This window comes from Myotis daubentonii, chromosome 13, assembly GCF_963259705.1.
Source record: "Myotis daubentonii chromosome 13, mMyoDau2.1, whole genome shotgun sequence".
In the NCBI taxonomy this organism is placed as follows: Eukaryota; Metazoa; Chordata; class Mammalia; order Chiroptera; family Vespertilionidae; genus Myotis; species Myotis daubentonii.
In genome coordinates, this window is record NC_081852.1 from 48261572 (window position 1) to 48288940 (window position 27369).

The window sequence follows — 27369 nt, forward strand, 5'->3', positions numbered from 1 at the left end:
ATTATTGAAAGGTCAGTCTAGTTTTCTTTATGTCTGGTCCATTTAACATCAATCTTGCAAGATGGCACTTTAAAATACAGATTCTGGGGTTAAAATGTTTGAGAAATACTGATACTCATGTGAAAAAAAACAAAACACATTATCCCATTAAAAGTTCTGTAGTGAGCTCTGGCCAGTGTGGCTCAGTTGGTAGGAGTGTCATCCTGTACACAGAAAGGTTAAGGCTTTGATTCCCAGTCAGGGCACATACCTAGGATGCAGGTTCAATCCCTGGCCCCATGTGGGAGGCAATCATTGATGTTTCCTCTCTCTCTCTCTCTTTCTCCTATTCCCTCTCTCTAAAAATCAATGGAAATGTCCTCAGGTGAGGATTAAAAAAAAGCTGTGCAGTAAGACAAGCTTTAAAACTTTATTTAACCAAGAATTTCCCCAAGTGATATGGCTATAGTACTCCTTTCTGTTTATTTTTTTTAAAATCTATTTTTATTGATTTCAGAGAGGAAGGGAGAGGAGAGAGATATAGAAACATCAATGATGAGAGAGAATCATTGAACAGCTGCCTCCTGCATGCCCCCTACTGGGGATCAAGCCCACAACCCAGGCATGAGCCCTGGGCTGGAATCGAACCCGGAACCCTTCAGTCCTCAGGCCAACGCTCTATCCACTGAGCCAAACCAGCTATGGCATATAGTACTCCTTTTTAAAGTGAAATTTTGATTTACTTAATATTGTCTCAGTTACATATTGTTGCTTAACAAACGTCCCTAAAACTTAGTGCCTTAAATGAACAGCAATTGCTTATTTACTTCATGAATCTGCTGGGCAGGGCTCAGTGGGGAAGGCTTGGCTCTTCTCCACTTCCTGTCAGCTGGGGTCATTTGGCTAGAAGCTGGAAGATAACTTCAAGAGGGTTTATTCACATGGCTGGCAAGTTGATGCTTGCAGTTAGGTGGGAGCTCTACTAGGACTAAGGGCCTGGGACCCGTGTTCCTTTCCTCCCAGGCCTCTCTACATGGGCCTCATCATGGGTTGTTTGGACTTTCTCAGAGCATGGTGACTAGTTTCCAAGACCGAGTGTCCAAGTGACAGTTTCCAAGACCCAGTGTCCAAGTGACAGGAAGTAGAAACTTGCCAATTTCTTAAGGAATCGGTCTGGAAACTGGCAGTGTCACTTCTGCCATATTATATTGGTTAAGCAGTCATAGCTCTGAGATTCATAGACACACCTCTTGACAGGAGGACGTTAAAAAACATGTAGCGGCTATATGTTAAAATTATACATACAGAAAAACATACAAATTATAAGAGCAGAGTCTAGTGAATTTTTTCATAATAAACCCACCCATGTAGTCAGCGTACAGAGGTCTCTCCTTGTGACCTCTTCTAATCACTACCTCCTCGAGGGTAACCAACATCATGATCTCCAATACTAAAGATTAGTACAGGGTTTCTCAACCTGAGCTGGATAACTCTTTGTTGGAGGCAGGGATGGGGAGCTGTCTTGGGCATTGTAAGATGTTGAGCAGCATTTCTGACCCCTACCTACCAGTGGCCAGTAGCACCTCCTCTCCCAGTTGTGACACCTAAAAAAAGTCTGCAGAAATTGCCAAATTGCATGTGTGTGAGGCAAAAAATTGCCCTGGGTTAGAAGATAATATCTTTTATTATTTGTCTACATCCCACTTAATCATTGAGAATTAAGTTCCACCCAACTGGTGTGGCTCAATGGTTGAGCCTCAACCTATGAACCAGGAGGTCACAGTTCAATTCCTGGTCAGGGCACATGCCCCGGTTGGGTTGCTGGCTTCATCCCCATTGGGGGGCGTGCAGGAAACAGCCAACCAATGATTCTCTCTCATCATTGATGTTTCTATCTCTCCCTCTGCCTTCCTCTTTGAAATCAATACAAATATACATATATTTATTTTTATTTTTTTAAAATATATTTTATTGATTTTTTACAGAGAGGAGGGGAGAGGGATAGAGAGTCAGAAACTTCGATGAGAGAGAAACATCGATCAGCTGCCTCCTGCACGCCCCCCACTGGGGATGTGCCCGCAACCAAGGTACATTCCCTCGACCAGAATCGAACCTGGGACCCCTGAGTCCGCAGGCAGACGCTCTATGCACTGAGCCAAACCGGTCAGGGCTATACATATATTTAAAAAAAGAAATCTATTTCTTAAAAAGAAAAAAGAGAGAGAGAATACAAGTTCCAAGAGGCTGCAGGGTTTTGTTTTGTTTTTTGTTTTTTTTGGCCCGTTTTGATTCTGGCTGATTCTCTAGTCATCCCTACAGGAGTATATAATAGGATACTGCCTAGCACATAGTAGAAAATTGAGACCATCTGATGAATGAAGGAGTGGATGAAAGGTGGCAATTCTAAACAGTTATTTAAAGAGTCAATTCTGAAATACATTTTTTCTCCCCCAGTGGAACCCTCAGTCACAAATAATTGGTTCATTTTTGTTAGAAATGGCCATTTTATAAAGTTCAGATGAATAAAAACTTGAAAATAGATGTGGCTCTAATCGGAATCTATATTGGTTCATTTCCTTCTGCAGCAGCATGAAACCTGAGTCACAGAAATAGAAAATTTCGTGATTTCCCAGACAAATAGGCAGTGTCTTGTGACTGTAATAAGCCACAGTCTTATTTGGTCTCTAGTTGTTGTGGCGGCTTTGTGAAACAGGAATGTGCAGTAATAAAGTTTTCATTAAAAACGTGCTGCTCTGAAAGATTAGAAGAGTTAAGTAGGGAAGATTATGAAACGATAGTAAGAACTTGTTATTTCCTTAAGGGGAAAACCTGAAAATGTCTTTTGGAAGATAGCCACTGACATTACTCTGAAAACATCCCACCCAATCCTCAAAGGCATGTGGCAGGCTTTCTTATCTAACTAGGTACATTTCTGAAGGGTTATTCCAAAAATAGCTTTTGGTGGAAACAGGATTCTCAATGAGTTTTGACAGATAAGCCCTTCTTTCTGAAATTCCTGACTGCATTTATTTACTCCTTAGTCACAACTGTGTCAGAAAAATGGACACAATTACTAGTATATGTATAAGGCAGCTAAAGTTAGGGACACAATGAAAACAGAATTCTTACAGTTACAAGGGCTCTTAAAGTTCATATTGAAGAAGCTACCTACTATTCAAATCATACCTTATCAGTTATTCTGTTTTCTGGGTCTTTTGAATTGTTTCAACTCCCTGAAGCCACCGCTGTTAAAAATGAAACTCATGTGTAAGCCTCATAGTGTCGAGTAGTGACTTGCCCACAGAGATAGTTAATGATGTGACAAACAATTCTGAGCCAGTGCTAAAAAAAAACAAAAAAAACCCGATCACATCCAACTTGTTTGCCTTATGAAACAAAAAGAACTGCAGGACATAAAAGTATGGGCAACAGAATAGCACAGAGGCTTTTATTAATCACAAAGGATTGGCTGCATGAAGGCTGCAGCTAATGTCTGAATGAGGGGAATTCAATATTGACCACTTAAGTCCTTAACGTTCAAAAGATGTGGTATCTAAATTTTAAAACTGGAATGTGAGTGCCCCTTGTAAAAGAAGTATGCCTGTAGAGTTTTTATTTTTTAATTCCCCCAGATTTGAATATGTTAAGACTTGCCATGACACTGCCAAATGTTTATGATTCATTTCAGCAGAAGCAGCTAGGGATGATGAGGAGAGGGTGGGAATGTGAGTGCAACAGTTCTGTATGACGCAAGAAGGGACATTAATGTAGAAGGGAGGATATTTTTAGATTCCCCTTTTGAAACAAAAATAGCTTACCAGGTGATTTGTTTACTTTTAAAGTAGGAAAAGAAGAAGAAAAAGACCAAAAATCCGTTTGGGAATTTTCTGAATGACACACAATCCTATTTCAGGAGAATAACTGTCATGATTGCAGGTTACTTTTTAAAAATACCTGAGAAAATATTTCTTTCTAAAAATGTAACTCCACAAGGATAGACAAATGTGTTTATACCACAGTCCTTGTACACCAAAGGAATTTGCTACCTCCAGGTAATCTACACAGTAGCACTTAAAGAACTTAGTAGTAAATTTGCTGCCTAAATTAGAAATAAGGGAAAGGAATTGATGTGAAATTTGCTTTCAATACGTATAAAGTTCATTCACTTTCATTCATTACTCAACACAAATTTATGGAATAGGAAGATATTGGGCTACCTCCGTGAGGTAGCTATTACAGACCATCTTAGTTGTTCAAAGCTAGGGAGTTTGGTTTACCAAGATCTGGATTCCAGTTCAATGGGCTATCATAATCTCTGAGTAACCATCTCAGTTTTTCTTATTTTTATGGGGGCTATTTTTTCTTACTTTTATGGGGGCTATTCATAGGGCTGATATGAGGTTTAACTGAGATAATGCATGTAAACCACTAAGCACAGTGCTGGTATAGTAAGCACTCAATACGTATTTGATTTTTAATTAAAAAATTTAAATTGATTTTCAGAGAGAGAGGGAGGAAGAGGGAGGAGAGGAGAGGGGAGGGGAGGGGAGGAAAGGGGAGGGGAAGGGAGAAACATCAACTTGCTGCTCCACTCACTCATGCACTCATTCGCTGATTCCCACAGGTACCCTGACGGTGATCACCCCTCAACCTTGACCCATCAGGTATTCTCCAACCAACTTAGCTACCCAGGCCAGGACTCAATTTTAATTTTAAATGATATCCTTATTATTTTCAGTGAAGGTCAGTTACCTGGCAAATTGTGAAGATAGTTCTCCCCTCAACAAGCTATTAGTGAGAATGTCTTAAACTATTTTTAAGGTGAGTGGAGCCAAAAAATTGTGTATTAAATGAACACTTTACATGGCCACTGGTTAAACTTCACTTTCAAAAGTTTAAAAATTCAAGGAAGCCAAACTATGGTTTACAAATAACACAAACATCTAGCTATCAAGGTCATTACTGGGAAAATCTGAATCTGTCTAAATGATATCTCACTGGTATCCTATCTAATAAAAGAGAAAAATGGTAATTGGCGTACGACGATACCCTTTTCATTGGCTAATCAGGGCTATATGCAAATTAACTGCCAACTATGATTGACAGTTAACTGCCAACTAAGATTGGCAGTTAACTGCCAACAAGATGGCGGTTAATTTGCATATGTAGGCACAATGCAGGGAGGCGAAAGGGAAAGCAGGAAGAAGCCACCTGCCACTGACAGTGATCGGAAACCCAGGGGGGAGCTAAGAGCTGGGGGGCAGGGCAAAGGCCATGATCGGAGAATCAGGTGCCTTTTCTGCCCTGGCCAGTGATAGCAGGAAGTAGGGGTGGAGCCAGCGATGGGAGCTGGACACGGTCGAAGCTGGCAGTCCCGGGAGCTAGGGGTCCCTTGCCTGGGCCTAAAGCGGAGCCCACGATCGCGGGGCCGCTGCAGCTGCGGGTCCCCGCTGCCCGGGCCGGACACCTAGGCCAGAGGCGTCAGGCCGGGGCAAGGGGCAGATCCGGTGATTGGTGATCGGAGGGTGATGAGGTTCAACTCCTCTGGCCGAGGCATCAGGCCTGGGTGGGGGGCGGAGCCGGGGATTGGGGGGATATGATGGTCCCCTTGCCCAGGCCTGAAGCCTGGGTCAGAGGCGTCAGGCTTGGGCGGGGGGTGGAGCAAGCGATCAGAGGGAGATGGGGGTCCCCTGCCCAGGCATGATTCCTGGGCCAGAGGCCTCAGGCCTGGGCGGGGGCCAGAGCCAGTGATCAGGGGGAGATGGGGGTCCCCTGTCCAAGCCTGACACCTCTGTCAGAGGCGTCAGGCCTTGGCAAGGGGCCGATCAGGTGATCGGAGGGTGATGGGGGTCTACACCTCTGGCGGAGGCATCAGGCCTGGGCAAGGGGCCGATCCTGCGATTGGAGGGTGATGGGGGTCAACGCCTGAGGGCTCCCAGTATGTGAGAGGGGGCAGGCTGGGCTGAGGGACACTCCCCCCCCTCCACACACACCCAGTGCACGAATTTCGTGCACCGGGCCCCTAGTTATTAAATAATTTCTGTGGCTATAACTTCATGGAAAAAATGTATAAACTCCTATTAACTCTCTCATCATTTCACCGAAGTATGTTATACTTGATCACCTCATTTACACAATATTAACAATGCCATTTGCTATTATTATTTGACATGATGAGGCAATTCATAAAATAAGACAAAGTGGCCAATATACATAAGAAAAAGTGTTACATCATTAATAATCAGAATTGTAAATGAGAGGTTATTTTGAACTATCAGCTTGACAAAGATTAAAAAGATGAGATAAGACCTTGGTGCTATTGAGGTGTGGTGAGACCAGCACTCTCACATATTGCTAGTAGGAGTATAAATTAGTATAATCGTCCTACTGGCCAATTTGGCAATACAGGAAAAAAATTCTGAATATGATCTTTGACTCAGTAACTCCACTTCTTGTATTTTATCTTAAGAAAATACAATCAAATACACAAAGATGCTTGTATATGCATGCTCACTGCAGTGTTGTTTAGGATAACAAAAAATTGGAAACGACCTAAATGACTACCAATAGAGAAATGTTTAAATAAAATGTGGTTGAGCTGTACCCCGGGACTCCATGCACTTGTTAAAAACTAGAGGCTCAGTGCATGAAATTCGTGCACTCGCGGGGGTCCTTCAGCCCGGCCTCTGCCCTCTTGCAGTCCGGGAGCCCTCGGGGGATGTTCGACTGCTGACTTAGGCCTGCTCCCCCGAGGGGAGCTGTGGAGGTGGGAGAGGCTCCTGCCACCGCTGCTGTGCTCACCAGCCATGAGCCTAGCTCAGGGCTTCTGGTTGAGTGGCATTCCCCCTGTGGGAGTGCACTGATCACCAGGGGGAAGCTCCTGCATTGAGCATCTACCCCCTGGTGGTCAGTGTGCATCATAGTGACTGGTTGTTCCACCGTTTGGTCAATTTGCATATTAGCCTTTTATTATATAGGATGATTGGACAGATCTATTTGTACTGGTATGGAAAGATATCCATGATTCATATTTGACACCATTTTTATATTTAAAAAATATATGCATAGCCCAGCTGGTCTGCCTCAGTGAATTGAGTGTCGTCCCATGGACCAAGAGGTCCCTGGTTAAATTCCGGGCCAGGGCAAAACCCAGTAGGGGGCATGCAGGAGGCAGCCATTCTATGTTTCTCTCTCTCTCTCTCCCTCTCCCTTCCTCTCTATCTAAAAATCAATAAAAAAATAAATAAATAAAAATAAATAAAAACGTATTTTTCTAAAAAGTAAGATATATATATGTAGAGAGATTTAACCAGATTCTTTCCTATGCATACATTTTTAGAAGTATTTTTTAAATGTACACAGTTGTGTAACCATTACTACAATATAATTTTAGAACTATTTTTTTGTTAACCCCCCCAAAAGTTCCCTCTTGCTCATAGGCTTAACTTTCACAGTAGTTAGGTTGGGATTGAGGTTGGGTAGGGGGGAGGCAGAATGGGAGAATTACAGACAAGTTCCTAATTTATCATTTCTATATTATTTCAGTTAATTTACAACAAGGATATACTATCTTTTAATTTGAGAAAACAGTAAAGGTTTTCTATTTTGAAAATAGCAAAAAAAGGAAACAGACTTAAACCCTTTGACCCAAATTTGCTTCTGGTAATTCCCTAAGAAAATAATCAAATATGTAGAAAAGGATTTGTAGAGATATTCATCAATGTTTTATCTAATGCTGAGAATCTAAATATTTCATGTTTTAAAGAAACAGTTACTAATGGAATGGGAATATGAAATATGTAGGGTGCAAACCTTTATATTCAGTATAATTTAATCCATGTAAATAAAAGCCCATCCACAGCCAAAAAGTCCTGTTTGGAAATACAACATAATCTTACCAATGTTTATATCTGGATGGTAGAATTAAAGTATGTGTTTGCTTCTTATTTTATTCTTTGTGCATTTAAAAATTTTCCACAATGAGTATGTATTACCTTTACATTTAGTGCCACCTGCATAAATAATAATAGTTAAAAATAGATTAGTTTTTATCGCCACAAGTGTATACATCTGTCAAAACATAAAATCGTATATTTTAAATATGTACAGTTTGTTGCATATCAATTCTACCTTAATAAACTATGGAAAAAAAAAAAGAGGGATCTTGAGAAACAAAATAATTTTAACCTTCTCACTGGAAGAAGAGTTTTGGGGCTGGAGGGAAAAATGGCTGGGCCTCATATAGATAGCAATTTGGCCTCTGCTCCAGATAACTTCCATTCATTCAAGGGATCTGCCTTCTCATTATATGCCAGGAATGTTGTCAGGTTCTTGGATACAATGATGAGTAACGAGCCACTGCCCTCAAAGTGCTCCTTTCTGGTGGAGAACAGGAAGGCAGGTCACTATCTGGTAGATTCCAGCCAACGCCCACATGGCCCAAGCCTTCTCTCACTCATCTGCCCAAGGGGCCAGAGGCAGATCAGGGAGCCGAGGTAGTACGTGGTTCAGATGGAGTCAGGAAGGGTGGCACGGGAATACGGCTGTTGAAGCGGCCAGCCGAAGGTAGATTACCCTCAAGGAGGGTCCTGGTCATCATTCGAGAAGTGGGTTTACATGCTTCATATTATCTATGTCTATCTACCTGCACACTTAAAAAAACATTTTTTTTTTAAAAAAATTCATTTCAGAGAGGAGGGAGAGGGATAGAGAGATAGAAACATCAAAGATGAGAATCCTTGATCGGCTGCCACCTGCACACCCTCTATTGGGGATCGAACCTGCAACCTGGGCATGTGCCCTGATGGGAAATTCAATAGTGACCTCTTGGTTCCTAAGTCCACGCTCAACCACTGAGTCACACTATCGGGCTTACCTGCACACTTGTAACAACAGCAGGAACTAAAATTGAGCAGGGACCGCGCAAACGGCTTATATCCATTGCCTCATTCACTCCTCTCAGCAAGAAAGGAAAGGTTACTGCCCAAGGTCACAGAGCTGGTAATCTCTAGCTCCGAAGCTCCCAGCCATCACACGTGCTCCTATCACTGTACTCCTGGGCCCATTTGAAAGCGAAAAAATCCTTTCGGGCCCCCATCGGTACAGCTCAGTTTTCTGTATTTACAACATTTCTCAGATCCAGAATGGAGGCAACATCTGCTAGCAACGTCGACAGGGTCGTGCCCGCGGGGGCAACTCCACCCAAATCCTGGACTGAGAGGATTTTTAGGGCTTAGAGGGTAAATGGGGAACAATGCGTAAGGAGCGAGGAACGCCCGAGTCCACGCCGCACCCCGGGCGGGACGCCTGCGAGCCCCTCCAGGCCGCCAGCAAGCCGAGCTCAGCGCGCGTGCGCGGGGCCAGAGGGCACGCCCCCACGCGAGCGCGCGTTGAGCGGGGCGCGCGACCTGCGGAGCGCGCGGGCGCGCTGCGGCATTGGCGTCGGCGTCGGCGTCGGCGCGCGCTCCAGAACGAGGCCGTGTGGGCTGGGAAGGGAGCGAGGAGGCGGCGGCGGCGGAACCCGGGAGCGAAGGGGACGCGCGGGCCTCGCGCCGCGGGAGCGGACAGCTGTGGAGGGGACCCCGGGGCTCGAGGCCGGAGGCGGGAGAGCGCGGCCTGTGGACTGCCGGCCCCAGAGGTCGCCGGCCGCGTCCCTTGCCCGGAGTGGCCGCCGCCCCTGGAGACTCGCCGTGACACGGGCCTAAGCCGCGGCGACCGCGGGCGTCTGGACCGCTCGGACCCATCGGGCTGGGCCGGTTTGGGACAGAGTCTGGGCAGGTGCCGCCCCCCTAGGGCCGACAGGGGGCAAGGCGCCCACCGCGCGGCCCGCGGGCCGGGCTCGGCCGAGGGACCGCCCGCGCAGCCTCTCCCCCCCACCCCCCCGCTCCCACCCCGTGGGTCGGAGCCCGAGTCGCGCCCCGCCTTCCCCGGGACGCCCTGCCCGAGCGGCGGGAGCCGGGAGAGCCCGCGCCCGCCGCCGCCGCCGCCCGCCGGGCTCGCGCGGGAGAAGAGGGAGGAGAAACTTTGCCTTTTATTGTTGTTTTAGTCCTTAAGTGCCAGGAACTCTGTTGGGAGGAAAAATGTCCTTCTTCAATTTCCGTAAGATCTTCAAGTTGGGGAGCGAGAAGAAGAAGAAGCAGTACGAACATGTGAAGAGGGACCTGAACCCTGAGGAGTTTTGGGAAATTATAGGAGAATTGGGCGACGGAGCCTTTGGGAAAGTGTACAAGGTAAGAGGGAGAAAACGGGAAGTTGCGCTTGTGAGAGAAAACAGCCGCGGTCCTGGAGCGGCGCGAGGACACCCCCCCCCCCCGCCCCGCTCCCCCTCTTCCCCTCTCCCCGCCCCTTGTCCCTTTCCTGTCTCTTGCCCATCCTTTGACTTCGGAAACGTACATCGGAACTTTATCCAGGCTGTCATCCAAGGAGCAGCCGAGACACTGGGGTTTAAGGTTGAACTTTAAAGAGTGATTGCTAAAGGGAGGTGGGGTTATTCTACGGGCTGCGCTGTCAAACTTTAAAGGAAGTGGGGGCCTGGGGGGGAGCTCTTTAAAGCAGGGATCAGGTTGTGGCCTTCAAAGCATTTTAAATCCATACTTATTATAGAAACTCATTATACTTTGCAGCGGCTTTATATTTGTCCACTAGCTGTTTGCAATCATGTGTATGATTGCACTAACCCAGTCTCTTTTTTAGAGTCAGGGCATAAGCTTGCTTGTGTCTATAGGGAGTACATACATAACCTACGTCTTGGGGCGAGAGCACAGTGATTGCTACTCGCACACTATTCCTGAATTGGTTGCTTCACAACGAACTATAAAATGGAGTGGAATTTCTGATAGAAAATTTCCAGAAGAAAACCTGCATTTAGTACTAGTTGCAGAGGAAGCATTGACTAGAAGTCAATACCAGTGCGTAAGAAATTAAAAACAACATATTTATTTATTTATTTGTTTATTTATTTGTTTACTTATGTTTCAGTAGAAAGAGTCTTGATGTTTCAACCTGAAGGCATTAGTGTGTTAGCTGTTTACTACCCCATCAGGGTATATGAATGATGTCATTAGAATATTTTCATCCTGAAGGGTGAGGTTTTTATGAGACACAGGTTTTGGGGGAAAGATCCACATGAAAACAAAGAACTAATGATACAGGCCTTTGCGGTTTTTAAAGCACTTTCACATAATTTGGCCCACGAAAGTCCGGTGAGGTAGACAGGTCGGTGGTATCTACATTTCACAGATGAGGACACCGAGAGTCAGAAATTGTTCAAAGTCACACAAGTCAGATTTAGTCCGTCCCACAGTTTAGATTTGGACTCAGGTTTTCTGACCCTGTATGTACCGTTGTTTTTTACTTGGATGTCCATTGGTAAAAATGATAGAATTTCCCCCTCCTTTCTAAGCACCAGCACACCTCTGCCTTTGCTCTGCCTCAGATGCATCTCACAGCCCCTTGCCTTGCTCATTCTTTACTTAGACTGAAACATACACTCTCTGTGTGCTTTCAGAACACATTCTTCACAAGGCGACTATGGCACCGTTACATGTTATCGTTAACATGTTTATGTTTTTATGATAAAACCAGAGGCCAAAATTATGATAAATATTTGGGTTCATCAATTGCCTTAGCACATAGTGTCTCTCTCTGTATTAGTTGAAATGAAAGAATGTATGTTACCTCATGTGAGTGCTATTGAAGCTATTGTATGCTGTGAAAGTTGGCAAAGTAAACTTCAGAGCTTGTGTGGAGGATAGAGAATGGGTTCCAAAGGGAGTTTACAGTTTAGATGTATGTAGGAAGAAGGGCTTTTAGTGCGGTGGGAAGGTCACTCTGGGGAATTGTGCTTTAGTGTTGGCTGTCACAAACCAGCTCTGGGGTCTTGGACAGAACACTTAACTTCTCTGGACCTCCATTTTCTTAGCTGGAGAATCATAGATTTCCCCAAACGTTTGTTTTGATTTCTTCACCTAGCAGAATTCTGAGTATGCAGTTACCTGGGCAAGGCAAAAATAAGTTACTCAAGGCACCTGGAATCCGGTGGTTAGAAGGTGGTAGGTGATTATAGGCAGTTTTCATGGTATAAGTGTTTTATTGAATAGAACATTGTAGTGTTAAAACACTGGCCCTGGAGTTGTACTATATCTTGGCTCCCTCAATAGCAGCCTGTGAGTTTGGACAAATTACTTAATCGTTTCATGTCTCACTTTTCCTGATCAGTAAGACCTGCTCTTAAATGTGTGAAAATTAAAGGAGATAGTAAATATAAGGCACATAAAAAGGGCTCAGTAAATGGTAGAAATTACTGTTATTATATTTAGAATTCAGAAGCAAACTAGGATGGGACAGGAAAAGGGACCTATGAAAATAGTGAACCATTTTCTTATTTTCCCATGGCACAGAATGATTGTGTGGACATGCTAATAATGCTCTGGGATTTAATTATTTAATGACTCTTTCTGCAAAGTGTAACATATTTTTCTGTAGTGAGATATCAATTGAAAAATTTCTGAAAAATAAGAGACTCCATATAGTTAAAATACTATAAAATTGTCAAGGATAATTTTTATGGGCTTCATGACTATTTCAGTGTGATATTTGAAGAGCTTGTATCCTTTGTATCTTTTCATTTTACTGGTCTATGCTTCCAAGGCTCTGAGTTTTTTTTCTTTTAAATTTTTTATTGAAAGTATTATATATGTCCCCCTCCTCCCCCATTGTCCTCTCCCAGCCAAATACTTCTTTAAAAGAAAATTTAAACTTATCTGACCCGTTTTTTCTCTTTTTCCTGAAAGTTTCTGTTTTCCAAGATATGCTAGAAATTTTAAATTTATAAACTTCCTTCTGTGTGGGGGAAAAAGCTATTAAACCTTAGTATTGTATGAAGTAGAAAACTATTTCTAAAATTGATTGTAACCATCATTTACTTATGGAAATTAGTAACTGTTATAAAGATTAAATTATAAACAGGCAATCATCTTGAGTACTTAGTTTATTTGAAACATTTTTCCATCATATACTTGTATTCTTTCTACTCAGTTCACTACACAAATCTGTCTTTCCTATTTTTAATCTATTTTCTATTTTTTAAGTCTCTGACTTATCTATTTTCAATGTTCTCTTTTCAATGTATTATTTGACATATAAATGAAAACATATATATCTCTTAAACTTTTTACTTTACTTATTTATTATTTTTAATCCTTACCCGAGGATATTTTTCCATTGATTTTTAGAGAGAGTGGAAGAGAGAGGGAAAGACTGAGAAATATCTATGTGAGAGAAAACACATTGATTGGTTGCCTCCTGCATGAGCCCTAACCAGGACCCTGGTTGGGGAGGAGCCTGCAACCGAGGTATATGCCCTTGACCGGAATTGGACCCAAGACCCTTTGGTCCGCAGGCCCATGCTCTATCCACTGAGCCAAACAGGCTAAGGCTTATTTTTTATTATTTATTTACTAGAGGCCCGGTGCACGAAATTCGTGCACTTGGGGCGGGAGTAGAGGTCCCTCACCCCGGCCTGTGCCCTCTCGCAGTCTGGGAGCCCATGGGGGATGTCTGACTGCTGGCTTAGGAGCGGTCCTAAGCTGGCAGTTGGACATTCTTAGTACTGCCACAGGAGCAGGAGAGGCTTCCGCCACCACCACTGCGCTCACCAGCAGTGAGCCTGGCTTAGGGCTTCTGGCTGAGCGGCGCTCCCCCTGTGGGTCAGTGCACATCATAGTGACTGGTCGTTTAGCCATTTGGTTCATTTGCATATTAGCCTTTTATTATATAGGATTATTTTTTAAAATTTAAATTCCATTGTGTAGATGTACCACAGTTTTTTAATCCACTCATCTGCTGATGGGCACTTAGGCTGTTCCCAAATCTTAGCTATGGTAAATTGTGCTTCTATGAACTTAGGGGTGCATATATCTTTCTGACTGGTGTTTCTGATTTCTTGGGATATATTCCTAGAAGTGGAATTACTGGGTCAAATGGGAGTTCCATTTTTAATTTTTTGAAGAAACTCCATACTGTTTTCCACAGTGGCTGCACCAGCCTACATTCCTACCAGCAGTGCAAGAGGGTTCCTTTTAATCCACATCCTTGCTGGCACTTGTCATTTGTTGATTTGTTGATGATAGCCATTCTGACAGATGTGAGATGGTACCTCATTGTTTTGATTTGCATGTCTTGGATTATTAGTGACTTTGAGCATGTTTTCATATGTCTCTCAGCCTTCTATGTGTCCTCTTTCGAAAAGTGTCTATTTAGGTTCTTTGCCCATTTTTTGATTGATTATCTTTCTTTTGTTAAGTTGTATGAATTCCCTATAAATGTTGGAGATTAAACCCTAATCGGATATAACATTGGCAAATATGTTCTCCCATGCAGTGGGCTCTCTTGTTTTTTTGTTGGTGGTTTCTTTTGCTGTGCAGAAGCTTTTTATTTTGATGTAGTCCCATTTGTTTTTCTCCTTAGTTTCCATTGTCTAGGGCTTATTTTTTTTTAATGTTTGGATTTCTGTTGTTGTTAATGGGAAAAAAAGGAGTAACATAAAATTATGTGTTGAATTGAAACTGACCTCCTGACTGTATACTGGATGAAAGTGATTATTTTTATGACACTGATGGGTGTACACCTTTAAAAATATAGGTAATTTGGCGTACAATTACCTAGAGCTGTAATTGTATTGAAAAGTATAAAAACACATGTACATTTATTAAATAATTATAATATGATAATATTAATCATCAGAGTCAAGGAATTCTGCCAGCACCCCAGAATTCCTCCCACCTTTCTTCTGAATTGACCTCTCTCCCTAAAGGAAAGCACTACTCTGCTTTTAAGTTATTCATTTCTTTTCTTTTCTTTATAGCTTACTAACTATGTATGTAACCCTAAATATTATAATTTAGTTTTTTAAAGAATATATATTTTTATTGATTTTAGAGTGGAAGGGAGGGAGGGAGGGAAATAGAAACATCAATGATGAGAGAGAATCATTGATTGGCTGCCTCCTGCACGCCCCCTACTGGGGATGGAGCCTGACTGGGAATTGAACCTTGACCTCCTGGTTCATAGGTGGACACTCAACCATTGACCCATGCCAGCTGGGCTATAATTTGAACTTTATATGAATGGAATCATATTGAGTGTCTTGCCTCTTTCAAAATCAGCATTATATTTGTGAGGTACACCTTTGTTATCACCTAGAGCTGTAATTACTTCATTATTGCATAGAATTCCATTATATGGTTACTCTTAATGGTAAAGAATGGGTGTATCAGTTGTTTCCAGTTTTTGGCTTTTATACACAATACTGATGCATCTATGCATGAGTTTCACTAAGACAACTCAGGAGTAGTATTGCTGGGTTATAGGGTAGTGTATCTTTAATTTTACTAGATGATGCCAACGTGTATCAAGTTACATTCTTACCAGCAGCATATGAGAATTTCCTTGCTCTGCATCCTTGACAACATTTGATATTGTCGAAATTTTTCAGTTTTGACAATCTAATGATATATATATACACACACATATATATATGTATATATATATATATATTTTTGGGTGGTTTTAATTCATCTTTCTCCGCCTACTAATTACTAATAAGTAATTTTTTTCATAGCTTTATTGGCAGATTAAATTTCTTCTTTTAGGTTCAGTTCTCTTCATGTTCCTATTAGATGTCTTTCTCTTGTTGATTTGTGTATTGTGGATTTTAACCATTTTGTAAATCACTTTTATACCTTGCCAGCTACTCACTTGTAGTTTTAACAATAATGGAGCACTAGAGGAAGGCTGTAAGGAGGTGGATGAAGAAAGGACTTTCACCTTTTTCTTTTTCTGTGGGCTTCCTGTCTGTTTTCCTGTTTCTATAACCATCATCCTAGTGGAAATTCCTCACCCAGCGACAGGAGTGGAATCCAGTTTGTAGTTTTTGCAACACTCACAGAGCTAGCCTCATCATAACCTTTCATAACACCCGCTCCAGTTGGCTGGCCCCCTCTTCCTCAAAAATTCCATAAGACCCCCCTTCCAAGTTCAGAGAGGCCAGCAGCATTCTTGTTTTTATTAACATTTGTTTAGTTATTTTATTGTCTTTATGTGAAGATGAGATTGTTTCTTTTTTTTTTTCTTCATATATTTTATTGATGTTTTACAGAGAGGAAGGGAGAGGGATAGAGAGTTAGAAACATCGATCAGCTGCCTCCTGCATACCCCCTACTGGGAATGTGCCCGGAACCAAGGTACTGAACAGCACTCTCTCTCCAGGGATCTGAGTTTCAGCTCTGCAGAACCTTTCCTCCAAGCTTCTGAGTTTTAATAATCCCAATCCCTTGGCTCCGCTGGTCCTAGGGTAATAGTCTTTTCCTGCAGTTGTTACTTCCACCTCCCAGACTCTCTTAATCTTCTTTATTTTTTAATTACTAGTTAACAACAGAATCAATAATTATTTATATCAAATTCTCTCTTTTAAAATGATCAATATGATTTCTTTCTCCTGGCTGGACCCTGATTGGTTAAATAAACTAATAAATAAGCCACAGTTGAAACAAGAGTAATGTAAAATGATGTAATTTTTACACTACTTCATTTAGATTTATAACATGAAAACAGTACAGGAAACTTAAAAATCATTATGTTTCCCTGTAGCTCCTAGTTGTTTATGTAAAATGGCTAAGCTCTATTCATGATTTATAAAAATTAAAGCAGTGAGTTTTATGTGATCATTGATCTCTGAAAACATTTTATCAATTTCAAGTACTATCTTGGTGTGTGTATCCCATTCTTGTTTTTATTAACATTTGTTTAGTTATTTTATTAAGTCTTTATGTGAAGATGAGATTGTTTCTTTTTTTTTTCTCCATATATTTTATTGATGTTTTACAGAGAGGAAGGGAGCAGGATAGAGAGTTAGAAACATCGATGAGAAACATCAGAAACATCAATCAGCTGCCTCCTGCATACCCCCTACTGGGAATGTGCCCGGAACCAAGTTACTAGTACATGCCCTTGACTGGAATCGAACCCGGGACCCTTCAGTCCTCAGGCCAACACTCTATCCACTGAGCCAAACCGGTCAGGGCGAGATTGTTTCTTTTTAACACTAATATCCATTATATAATTTAAAATGTAGAATTACATGCTTATCAAATGTTTATTTCAGTTTTGAGTTTCAGAGTTCTTTAGAACCAGATTCTCATGAATAATAGTTATTTTAAAGTAATAAGTAGGAGGCACTATACTTTCTAATGTAACATTTATTATATTAAACCAAAAGGTTCCATTGTTGGTTTAATCAGTATCTCCAGGGGAATGGTATAATTAAATTTGTTGCTATAAAGAACTTTACAGATTATCTAGTATTATTTCCTCCCTCTTGATGCTATTCCATTCATAAGTAAAAGACATCTTTAAAATCTCTCAGGACATTAGTAGAAGCATGCAGAAGTAGAATGACTTTTAACTCCACTCACAATATCCTTAGTCTACTACCAGGGTTTATATTTTATAGTGTGCCTCTTCAAAGACAGTTCCTCTGGTCTCTTTCTTCCCAGAGTATTATCTATAATAATAAAAGGGTAATATGCTAATTAGACCAGACATCTTCTGGACGTCCTTCTGAACAAAGCCACGGTGGTGGGGACCGAGGCAGAGGCAGTTAAGGGTGATCAGGCCGGCAGGGGAGTGCAGTTAGGGGGCGATCAAGCCGGCAGGCAGAGGCAGTTAGGGGCAATCAGGCAGGCAGGCAGACGAGCAGTTAGGAGCCAGTGGTCCCGGATTGCAATAAAAATATTTTTATTGATTTCAGAGAGGAAGGGAGAGGGGAGAGAGAGATAGCATCATTTAGGATGGGGCCTAAACCGGCAGTCGGACATCCCCTGAGGGTTCCTGGATTGGAGAGGGTGCAGGCTGGGCTGAGGGGTCACCCCCGCCTCCTGTGCATGAATTTTGTGCACTTGGCCTCTAGTATTAAAATGATGAGAGAAGGGCTTATGTTTCACTGGCATATTTCTTCTGACTTAGGGAGGTGGTGAGTTCTAATTATTATTGGCTCAACTGTAGTATCTTTCTTAGAGATACAACATAATGTTGTATTTTCACCAGCTATGACAGATTTCTTGATTTTTAACATCTCTGAAATTGGAATATGTCCTTTATTGATTGATGCCTTGGTATTATTGTTGGCCTGGTAGGGGTCATGTTATATCTGTCATTGAACTTAGTTGTATCACTGGTGTTAGTTGCAATCCCTTGATGTTCAATTAATAAACTATTTAAGGACCTTTTGAAGAAAAAATCCTGGTTGTTACCTAAAAATCTTTTAGCACCTGTGGTAAGATAAACAAAGTAGTATCATTATAATTGCAAAATGGGAGACAGTGACTTCAAATAAAATTTTGGAGATAGTAGTTAATTTAATGGCCAGAGAATGATATTGTGAGGACATTAGATAATTCAGTGAATAAGTGATTCAAAGAGTAAAACTTCAATATATGAAGTATTTAATTATATATGAACCAGAATAATAGATATACAATAACAATTTTTGTCTAAATATGTCCAAAAGGTCTTTAAAAAGGCATAATATAAAAATTCTAAATGAAAAAGTGTTGATATAGTTTAATTGGAAGTTTTTCTTCCTTAGTGAAATATAAGATAAGATATCTTAAAAGACATTGGAGATTTGTTAAAATATGATAGCTGAGAATATTCTTCTAGATTGTAAATCAGTATGAAGTCTTTTTAAAAAAGAAATATTTTTATTGATTTCAGAGAGGAAGGGAGAGGGGAGAGGGGAGAGAGAGATAGCAACATCAATGATGAGAGAGAATCATTGATTGTCTGCTTTCTGCACACCCCCACTGGGGATCGAGCTTGCAACCCCAGCATGTGCCCTTGACCGGAATCGAACCCATTACCCTTTAGTCCACAAGCCAGCTCTCTATCCACTGAGCCAATCCAGCTATGGCTGAGTCAAACCAGCTAGGGCTGAAGTCTTTTTTTTTTAATATTTCCTTATTGATTTCAGAGAGAAAGGGAGAAGGAGAGAGAGAGACATCAATGATGAGAGAGAATCATTGATCGGCTGCCTCCTGCACCTCCCTACTGGGGATCGAGCCTGCAACCAAGGTACATGCCCTTGGCTGGAATCGAACCTGGGACCCTTCAGTCTGCAGGCTGACACTTTATCCATTGAGCCAAGCCGACTAGGGCTAGGGCTGAAGTCTTTTGTACAAAACATATTATTTGAATCCTAAACATTAGGGTTACTTAATTAGTAATTAGTATTTTTGCCCCTATTTTTTTCTAAGGAAGTAAAACGTAGCAATAATGTACTTAGAAAATGTTAAACAAAAGAGTTCACAGCTAAAAGTTTCTTGAAAGAAAGGTTTTAATGAGCCAAGTGCTAGCCTGGAAAGGACCAGGCTTTGAGGCATGAAGTCTAAACCACCGGTAATGTGGCTAGATGGAAAAGTTAGCATATTAGTACTGGCATTGATGGGCGCTTGTGTACATTCTGTTTTGGAGAAGAAAGATGTAAGTTGTTTTGAAAGAATATACATTGGCTACAGGTAAGGGAGGGTGGGAAAAGGTGAACTGGGGGCAATTTTGTGATAGTTACACAATCTATAAGGAAGAAATATTTACTAGTGTTGTTTAGTTACTGGCAGCAGTCCTGAAAGTTCATGCATACTTGCTAGTGGTTGGCTAGTAGACTCTGGAGATTGATTTAGAGCTCCAACACATATTCAGGAGTGAGAGCACTCTTTAGTTAGTTGGCCCACAACTATTAACTGGTTAATTGTTCCAGTTTCTTTCTCTGACTCTCCTGTCCACTGTAATTTAATTTAGGACATACAGAATTTTTCTTTTGACAAAAAATTCCCATGTACAGGCTGATACCTGTTTTGCTTATTCTTTTCTTCATTATTGCCAAGATTAGATAATAGATCACTAAGAAATCTCCCACATAACTGATTTTAAAATGCTTTATGGCTTCTGTAAAAATAATACATGTTCATTTTTAAAAGTTCAAACAATATGGTATGAAATACAGAAAAAGTCAAAAGCACCTGAAATTCCACCATCCTCACTAATGAAGTCTTTCTAGATATTTATGAAGCTATCCATATGTGAAAATAGATGTATAGTTTCTGTAAAATTACATATCTTTCATGTTTAATAAGTTGTGTTTTTTCCCCAGTCACTGATGTCTTATGGCTACTATTCCATCTTAAGAAATATTAATTGATTAGTCAATTCATTTTGGCTGTGTAATGTCTCATTGTAGAGTTATATTGAATAATTTAAGCAGGTTCTTGTGAATGGACATTTAGGTTGATTCATTTTTCTTATTGTAAATAGTACTTTGATGAATATTTTTACACTTGCATATTTTTTATTTTATAAAATTACCTCCTTATGATCAATTCTTAAAAGTGGGATTTGGACTTTTATTTATAATTTGAAACACTTATTAGTAGCTTTTAAAAGTTTGGTATTTTTTTCTGGTGTTTTTTTTTTAAGAAATATATTTAGTTTTGCTGAAATGATAGCATAATATTGAAATGTTTTTTTAAAAACCTAATTAGTATTTTAAGATCTGATTAAGATATGCACTTAGCATGGTGCATAGCATGCATTAATTAATATTTATGTTTAGGCTATCTTTCCAAAATAAGCATCTCATATAATAAAAGGCTAATATGCAAATTGACCAAACAATGGAATGACTGGTCGCTATTATGAGCACTGACCACCAGGGAGCAGATACTCAACGCAGGAGCTGTCTCCGGGTGGTCAGTGCGTTCCCACAGGGGGAGCGCCACTCAGCCAGAAGCTGGGCTCACGGCTGGCGAGCGCAGCAGTGGTGGTGGGAGCCTCTCCTACCTCTGTGGCACCTGCCCAGTGGAGAGGAGACAGGAGCTGCTGGGGCTCCTCACAGTAGGAGTCTGTCCTCTCTCCTCATGCAGAGGCAGCCCCTGCAGATGCGTGTTTCTCTATGCACCTCCTCGCTGATTTCACCTCTACTTCTTGGAATCACAGTGGATCCAGGGAAGCTCTCACCCATAGTTTGGGTTCCTTGTTCTTTTGCAAGAGTTTTTTTATTCTAAACCTCAGAGTGAGGGCTCTCAGACTGTGAGAGGGTGCAGGCTGGGCTGAGGAACCCCCTCCACCCCCAAGAGCATGAATTTCATGCACTGGGCCTCTAGGGTACAAATAGAGACAAGCCACTAATGGGAGAAAATATTTACAAAATATATCTGATAACCTACTATTCAAATAAAGAACTCTTAAAACTTAACTATTAGAAAACCAACAATCTGATTAAAAATGGGCAAAAGATCTGGGCAGACATCTCACCAAAGATTTACAGATGGTCAGTGAATACATTAAAAGATGCTCAATACCATATGTCATTAAAACAAGTAGATACCACTATACACCCATGTTAGAATGGTGAAAATCCAAAACATTGACAACACCAAATGCTGTCAAGAATGTGGCACAGTAGGAACTCTCATTCATTGCTGGTGGGAGTGAAAAATGGGAGACAGTTTGGCAGTTTCTTACACAACTAAACATATTTTTACCATATGATCCAGTAATTGTGCTCCTTGGTATTTACCCAAAGGGGTTGAAAACTTATGTCCACACAAAAACCAGCACATGTATGTTTGTAGCAGCTTTATTCATAATTGCTGAAACTTGGAAACAACCAAGATGCTTTCAGTAGGTGAATGGATAAATAAATTCGCACATCTATGTAATGAACTATTATTTAGTGCTAAAAAGAAATGAGTTGTCAGACCATGAAAAGACATGGAGGAATCAATCTTAAACGTATGTTACTAAGTGAAAGAAGCCAATCTGAAAGGCTATATACTATGTGATTCCAACAAGATGACATTCTGGAAAAGCAAAACTATGGAGTGAAAGATCAGTGGCTGCCAGGGGTTATGAAGAAGGGAGGGATGAACAGGTAGTGTATAGAGGATTTTTAAGGCAGTGAAACTATTTTGTATAATATAGTGGTGGACACATGTCATAACATTTGTCAAAATCGATTGAATGTACACCAAATGTAAACAGTGGTCCGTGAGTGATAATGATGTGTCAAGCGGCCATTAATTGTAACAGATGTACCATTCTGGTGCAGAATCTTGATAGTGCGGGAGGCTCTGCATGTGTAGAAGCAGGGAGTATATGGAAACTTTGTACTTTCTGCTCAACTTTGCTGTGAACCTAAAACTATTCTAAAAAATGAAGTTTATTAAAAATAAAATAAACAAGTATGCATTGGGATATTTTTGATCTTACATTTTTAGGCCCAGAATAAAGAGACCAATGTTTTAGCTGCTGCAAAGGTGATTGACACCAAATCTGAAGAAGAACTTGAAGATTACATGGTTGAAATTGATATTTTAGCATCTTGTGATCACCCAAATATAGTCAAACTTCTAGATGCCTTCTATTATGAGAACAATCTTTGGGTAAGTATTTTCTGTTGATCTGTAGGAGTAGTCAAAATGAATTAATTGTCCTAAAGAGGTTTATAAGTTTTGAAAGCCTATTTTGTATATAACCTCTTTTGTTTAGTTACTTGTGTTGAGAGTTATCTGCGGATGAGAGGGTCATTGACAACATAATTACCCTTCAACAGATACAGGGGTGGGCAAAAGCAGGTTTACATTTACTCATATGGAAAAAGACATGAAAGTTATGATTATTACAATAGCTTTATTAACTCTGTGTTTTGCTACTCACAACTGTAAACCTACTTTGCCCACCCGTGTATTCAGATGTGTATTTCAGATTGTACCATATTTCATGATTGTTTGACATTGGACCCAAATGGAGAAACTTGATTAGAATATTAAATTTCCTAAACTATGAAATTAGATAGCCTTCTCTCATTTTTTAAAATCTTAGCATTTACTTAAAAATTTTAAAAACTTCTTTTGTTTATAATTTTATTACCCTAAATTTTTTCTAAATCACGTAATAAATTATAAAATGCTTACTAGAAATGTTAAATATTTACCTTATAAAATCAGGCCCAGCTTTAGTACATGATATAAGTGGTTCAGGCTATATGTATAAATTATGTTCATTTTTAGAAAATATTACACAAATAGATATAAAAATTAATGTTTATTATAGTAACCAGTCTCTTGCTCTGCACCAACACTAATTTAATCAAGAGGGGTTTTTGAAATGGAGTTTTTCTCCTTGAAGGAAGAAGCAAAGTGTTATGACAGAAGAGTAGGTAGTACAAGTAATACCTGACTAGGAATCAAAGGCCTATATTTTTCGATCCTGGTGTTTCTAGGAGCTTAAATAAATCAATTAACTTTTATGAGTCTGTGTACTCATTATAGGATGAGTTAATGACTTACCTCCCAAATTATTTTTTAAATGATATAATGCATTTAAAAACAATTTGTAATTGGCAAACATCTGTGAAAAATAAATTGTTATTGTTATATAGAGGGAAAACAAAACAGGTACGTAATTTGTTAATATTTGTAATTTTAAAAAGTTATATTTATAATTACTGTGATATCTTTTAATGTAGCTGATCAGGTCTCTTAAAAAATGTTTCCAGAGATTATAATAAAAATGAACTCCTAGACAATTTAATAAAGAGATAAGATATTTATTCAACACTATTATATAATAAAAAGTTCGACAACTGTGAAGGGACAGGTTAGTGGGAGAGGTAGACATTAATTAACCAAAGCAACATAGTCAAAATTACAACTGTGATAAGGGTTAAGAAGGAAGGTATGTGTTGGTATGTACCAGGGAGGTCTGGGAAGGCATCCATCAGGAAGTGATAATTGAGCTAGGATCTGAAGGTTCTGTGTATATCGTGTTTTTTTTTTTTTTTTTAACTTATTCCTATTAGTAAAGCTACAAATACTACATTTGATCACTTAAATCACAATAGTTATCTTAAAAATGAAAATAATAAAACCATTCAGTAGTGATGAAATGGATATATAATACTACCTGGCCCTGGCTGGGTTGCTCAGTTAGAGTGTTGTCCCTATACATTAAGATAGCGGGTTTGATCCCCAGTCAAGGCACACACAAAAGACAACCAATGAATGCATAAATGAGTGGGAAAGTGGGTCCATGTTTCTCTCTCTCACTCTCTCTCTCTCTCTGTCTCTCAAATCAATAAATTAAAAAAATACTATCCTGAAGAAAAATTCTATGCCTGGTTATTTTAGAGAAGCAGACACGCTAAAAATGGTGATTAACAAAAAAGCACATACTTCCAGAATGTGCTCTCTGTGTGCTTTCTCAAATGGTTATCATTAAGACTCAACACTTTTAACACTTTTATGGTTAGCATAATATTATTTCCATAGTCCAGTTAATTTGACAGTTATTTTTTTTATCCCTTTTGCTAAATTGAAGAAAAAATACTCAAACTCAGTGCTGTATTAAACACATGCTTTTTTATTTGCCTGCAGATCCTCATTGAATTTTGTGCAGGTGGAGCAGTGGATGCTGTGATGCTTGGTAAATACCTTTTTTCCTTTACGTTCATATCTTAAATTACACTTAATAAAAATTGATGGATTTCAAACATTTATACATATATCTTATTGTTAGGTGAAGTTCAATCAGTTAAGAAATCAGCTTAATTATATTTTTATATTCTTAGACAATTGTAATAAAATTCTAAAATTAAATGATGAGTATAATATGTGAGGAAAGTAATCTTGTAGATATTCAGTTCTTCTAAAATAAATTCACTGTATAAGATCCTTGCCAATGATGGTAAAAGTAAGAGCCTGCTGACATGTTTTCACTGTGTAAAAATGCAGATTTGTTTACTTTTTCCTTACAGAACTTGAGCGACCATTAACTGAGTCCCAAATACAAGTAGTTTGTAAACAGACCTTAGAGGCATTGAACTACTTACATGATAATAAAATCATCCACAGAGATCTAAAGGCTGGCAACATTCTTTTTACCCTAGATGGAGATATTAAGTTGGGTAAGTTTATTTCCTTAAATAAGACATTTGAATTTGTGCTTTTTATCTTTCTTCATTTTTTTATTATGGTGAAATATACTTAACAAAATTTACCATTTAACCATTTTTAAGTGTAACAATTCTGTACCATTAAGTTCATTCACATGATTGTACAACTATCAGCACTATCCAAAACTTTTCATCTTCTCCAACTGAAACTCTTTAAACATTAGCTCCTCATTGCTCTCTCCCCAACAACCTCTGGCAACCACTGTTAACTTTTTCTTTCTATGAATTTGACAACTCTAGGTACCTCATATAAATGGAATCAGACAATATTTGTCCTTTCGTGTCTGGCTTATTTTACTTAGCATGTCTTCAAGGTTCATCTATTTTGTAGCGTGTGTCAATTTCCTTCCTTTAAAAAGCTAAATAGTATTTTCTTATATGTACTAGTATATACCACATTTGGTTTATCCTTTCATCCATTGATGGACACTTTGGTTGCTTCTACCTTTTGGCTCTTGTGAATAATGTTACTATGGACATGGGTGTACAAATACCTGTTTGAATCCTTGATTTCAATTCTTTTGGGTATTCCAAAAGTGGAATTGCTGGATTATATGGTGATTCTGTGCTAATTTTTTTGAGGAACTACCATGTAATTTCCTATAGTAGTTGCACCATTTTACATTCATATCAGCAATGCACAAGGATTCCAATTTCTCCATGTCCTTGCTAATATTTGTTACGGGTGTGGAGTGGTAATGGGTATGAATTTGTTTATCTGCTATTGCATTCCTCTTAATTTAGTCTTTTTTTCTAAGTGATTTTTTATTTCTAATTTTCTCAAGTTTTGCCACCTCATTTCTGAGTTTTTGTAATTCTGACTTAATGTTATTCTTTTATGTTTTACCTCACTTAAGGATATATTTTATTGATTTAAAAATATATTTTTTTATTGATTTCAGAGAGGAAGGAAGAGGGAGAGAGAGAGAGATAGAAACATCCATGATGAGAGAGAATCATTGATCGGCTGCCTCCCACAAGTCCCACACTGGAGATCAAGCCCACAACCCGGGCATGTCCCCTTGACCAGAATCGAACCTGGGACCTTTCAGTTCTCAGGCCAATGCTCTACCAAACCGTCTAGGGCAGTGATGGCGAACCTATGACACGCGTGTCAGAGGTGACATGTGAACTCATTTTTTTGGTTGATTTTTCTTTGTTAAATGGCATTTAAATATATAAAATAAATATCAAAAATATAAATCTTTGTTTTATTATGGTTGCAAATATCAAAAAATTTCTATATGTGACACGACACCAGAGTTAAGTTGGGGTTTTTCAAAATGCTGACACGCTGAGCTCAAAAGGTTTGCCATCACTGGTCTAGCGCTTGATTTTTTTTCTTTAATAGAGAGGAATTGGGAGGGAAGAGAGAGAGAGAGAGAAACGTTGATGTGAAAAACATTGATTGGTTGCCTCCCACATGCTCCCCAACTAGGGACCAAATCTGTTCCCTGACTGGGAATTGAACCCACAACCTTTTGGTATACAGGACAACGCTCCAACCAATTGAGCCACCCAGCTAGGATTGTCTTACATCATTTTTTGAAGTCTCGTAGCTCATTTTGAAATAGTTATGTTATAATTTTGATTCATTTTTGGTGATTGTTTTTCTGTAAATGTATTAAAACCTTATTTGAATATAAGAATATACTGTTGTGTAAAATAATGTATACTTTAAAAAATAAGTATGTTTTTGAAGATTTAGGAATGCCAAATAGTTTTGAGTTGGTTGACATTAAAAATAGTTTCAATTTCTGTTTAATTAATTTGAAAATATAGAGAACCTTCCATTTCTTTTATACCCTGTTCAATATATGAAGAAGTATAGAATTATGCTATCCTCAAGAACCATATTACAATACCCCAATTTTTATGATCTTCCTGGGTACACATAATTGCAAATGAAAGTAAGTATGTAAAATGCTATTTTAACAGACTAGTGTGTATATTCCGCATCATTATAAGTAGAAATATGAAGCACATAGCAAACTTAATTTTTCCCTTTGCACAGAAAAAACAAAGATGTCTTTTGTACCTCCTGTTCATTAGAGTGCTTGGAGAGGTATGAATGTTGACAGTAAACAGTTGTTGTTTAGGCCTGTTTCTGGACCCCCTTCCTCAGTTATGTTCATAGGGGAGAGAGTTAAAAAGAATAGTGTTAGTAGGTTCTAGGAAAACAATGGAATAATCACTGAGCTGACTTTACCTGAGTCCAGAACCTCTTCTGGCAGAATTTCATATCGTGATCTCAACTCCTTCCTCCAGGAATATAAGAGAAGCTTATAAATAGAGGAGGTGGGGGGTGGAAATAGGGGTGAGGAGTT

The 27369-nt window shown here is 39.6% G+C and overlaps 1 protein-coding gene across 2 annotated transcripts in view; it reads left to right on the forward strand.

Annotated features, from left to right (window-relative positions):
• The first annotated feature begins 10057 nt into the window (after positions 1 to 10057).
• Positions 10058 to 27369, forward strand: part of SLK (STE20 like kinase) — a 53840-nt gene continuing 36528 nt past the window's right edge. For both annotated transcript variants that reach the window (XM_059661312.1, XM_059661313.1), the window contains exons 1-4: positions 10058 to 10208; positions 22308 to 22472; positions 24465 to 24513; positions 24845 to 24994. In XM_059661312.1, coding sequence (XP_059517295.1) covers positions 10059 to 10208; positions 22308 to 22472; positions 24465 to 24513; positions 24845 to 24994 — 514 coding nt within the window. In that variant the 5' untranslated portion in view covers position 10058. The remainder of the gene's footprint in view (positions 10209 to 22307; positions 22473 to 24464; positions 24514 to 24844; positions 24995 to 27369) is intronic.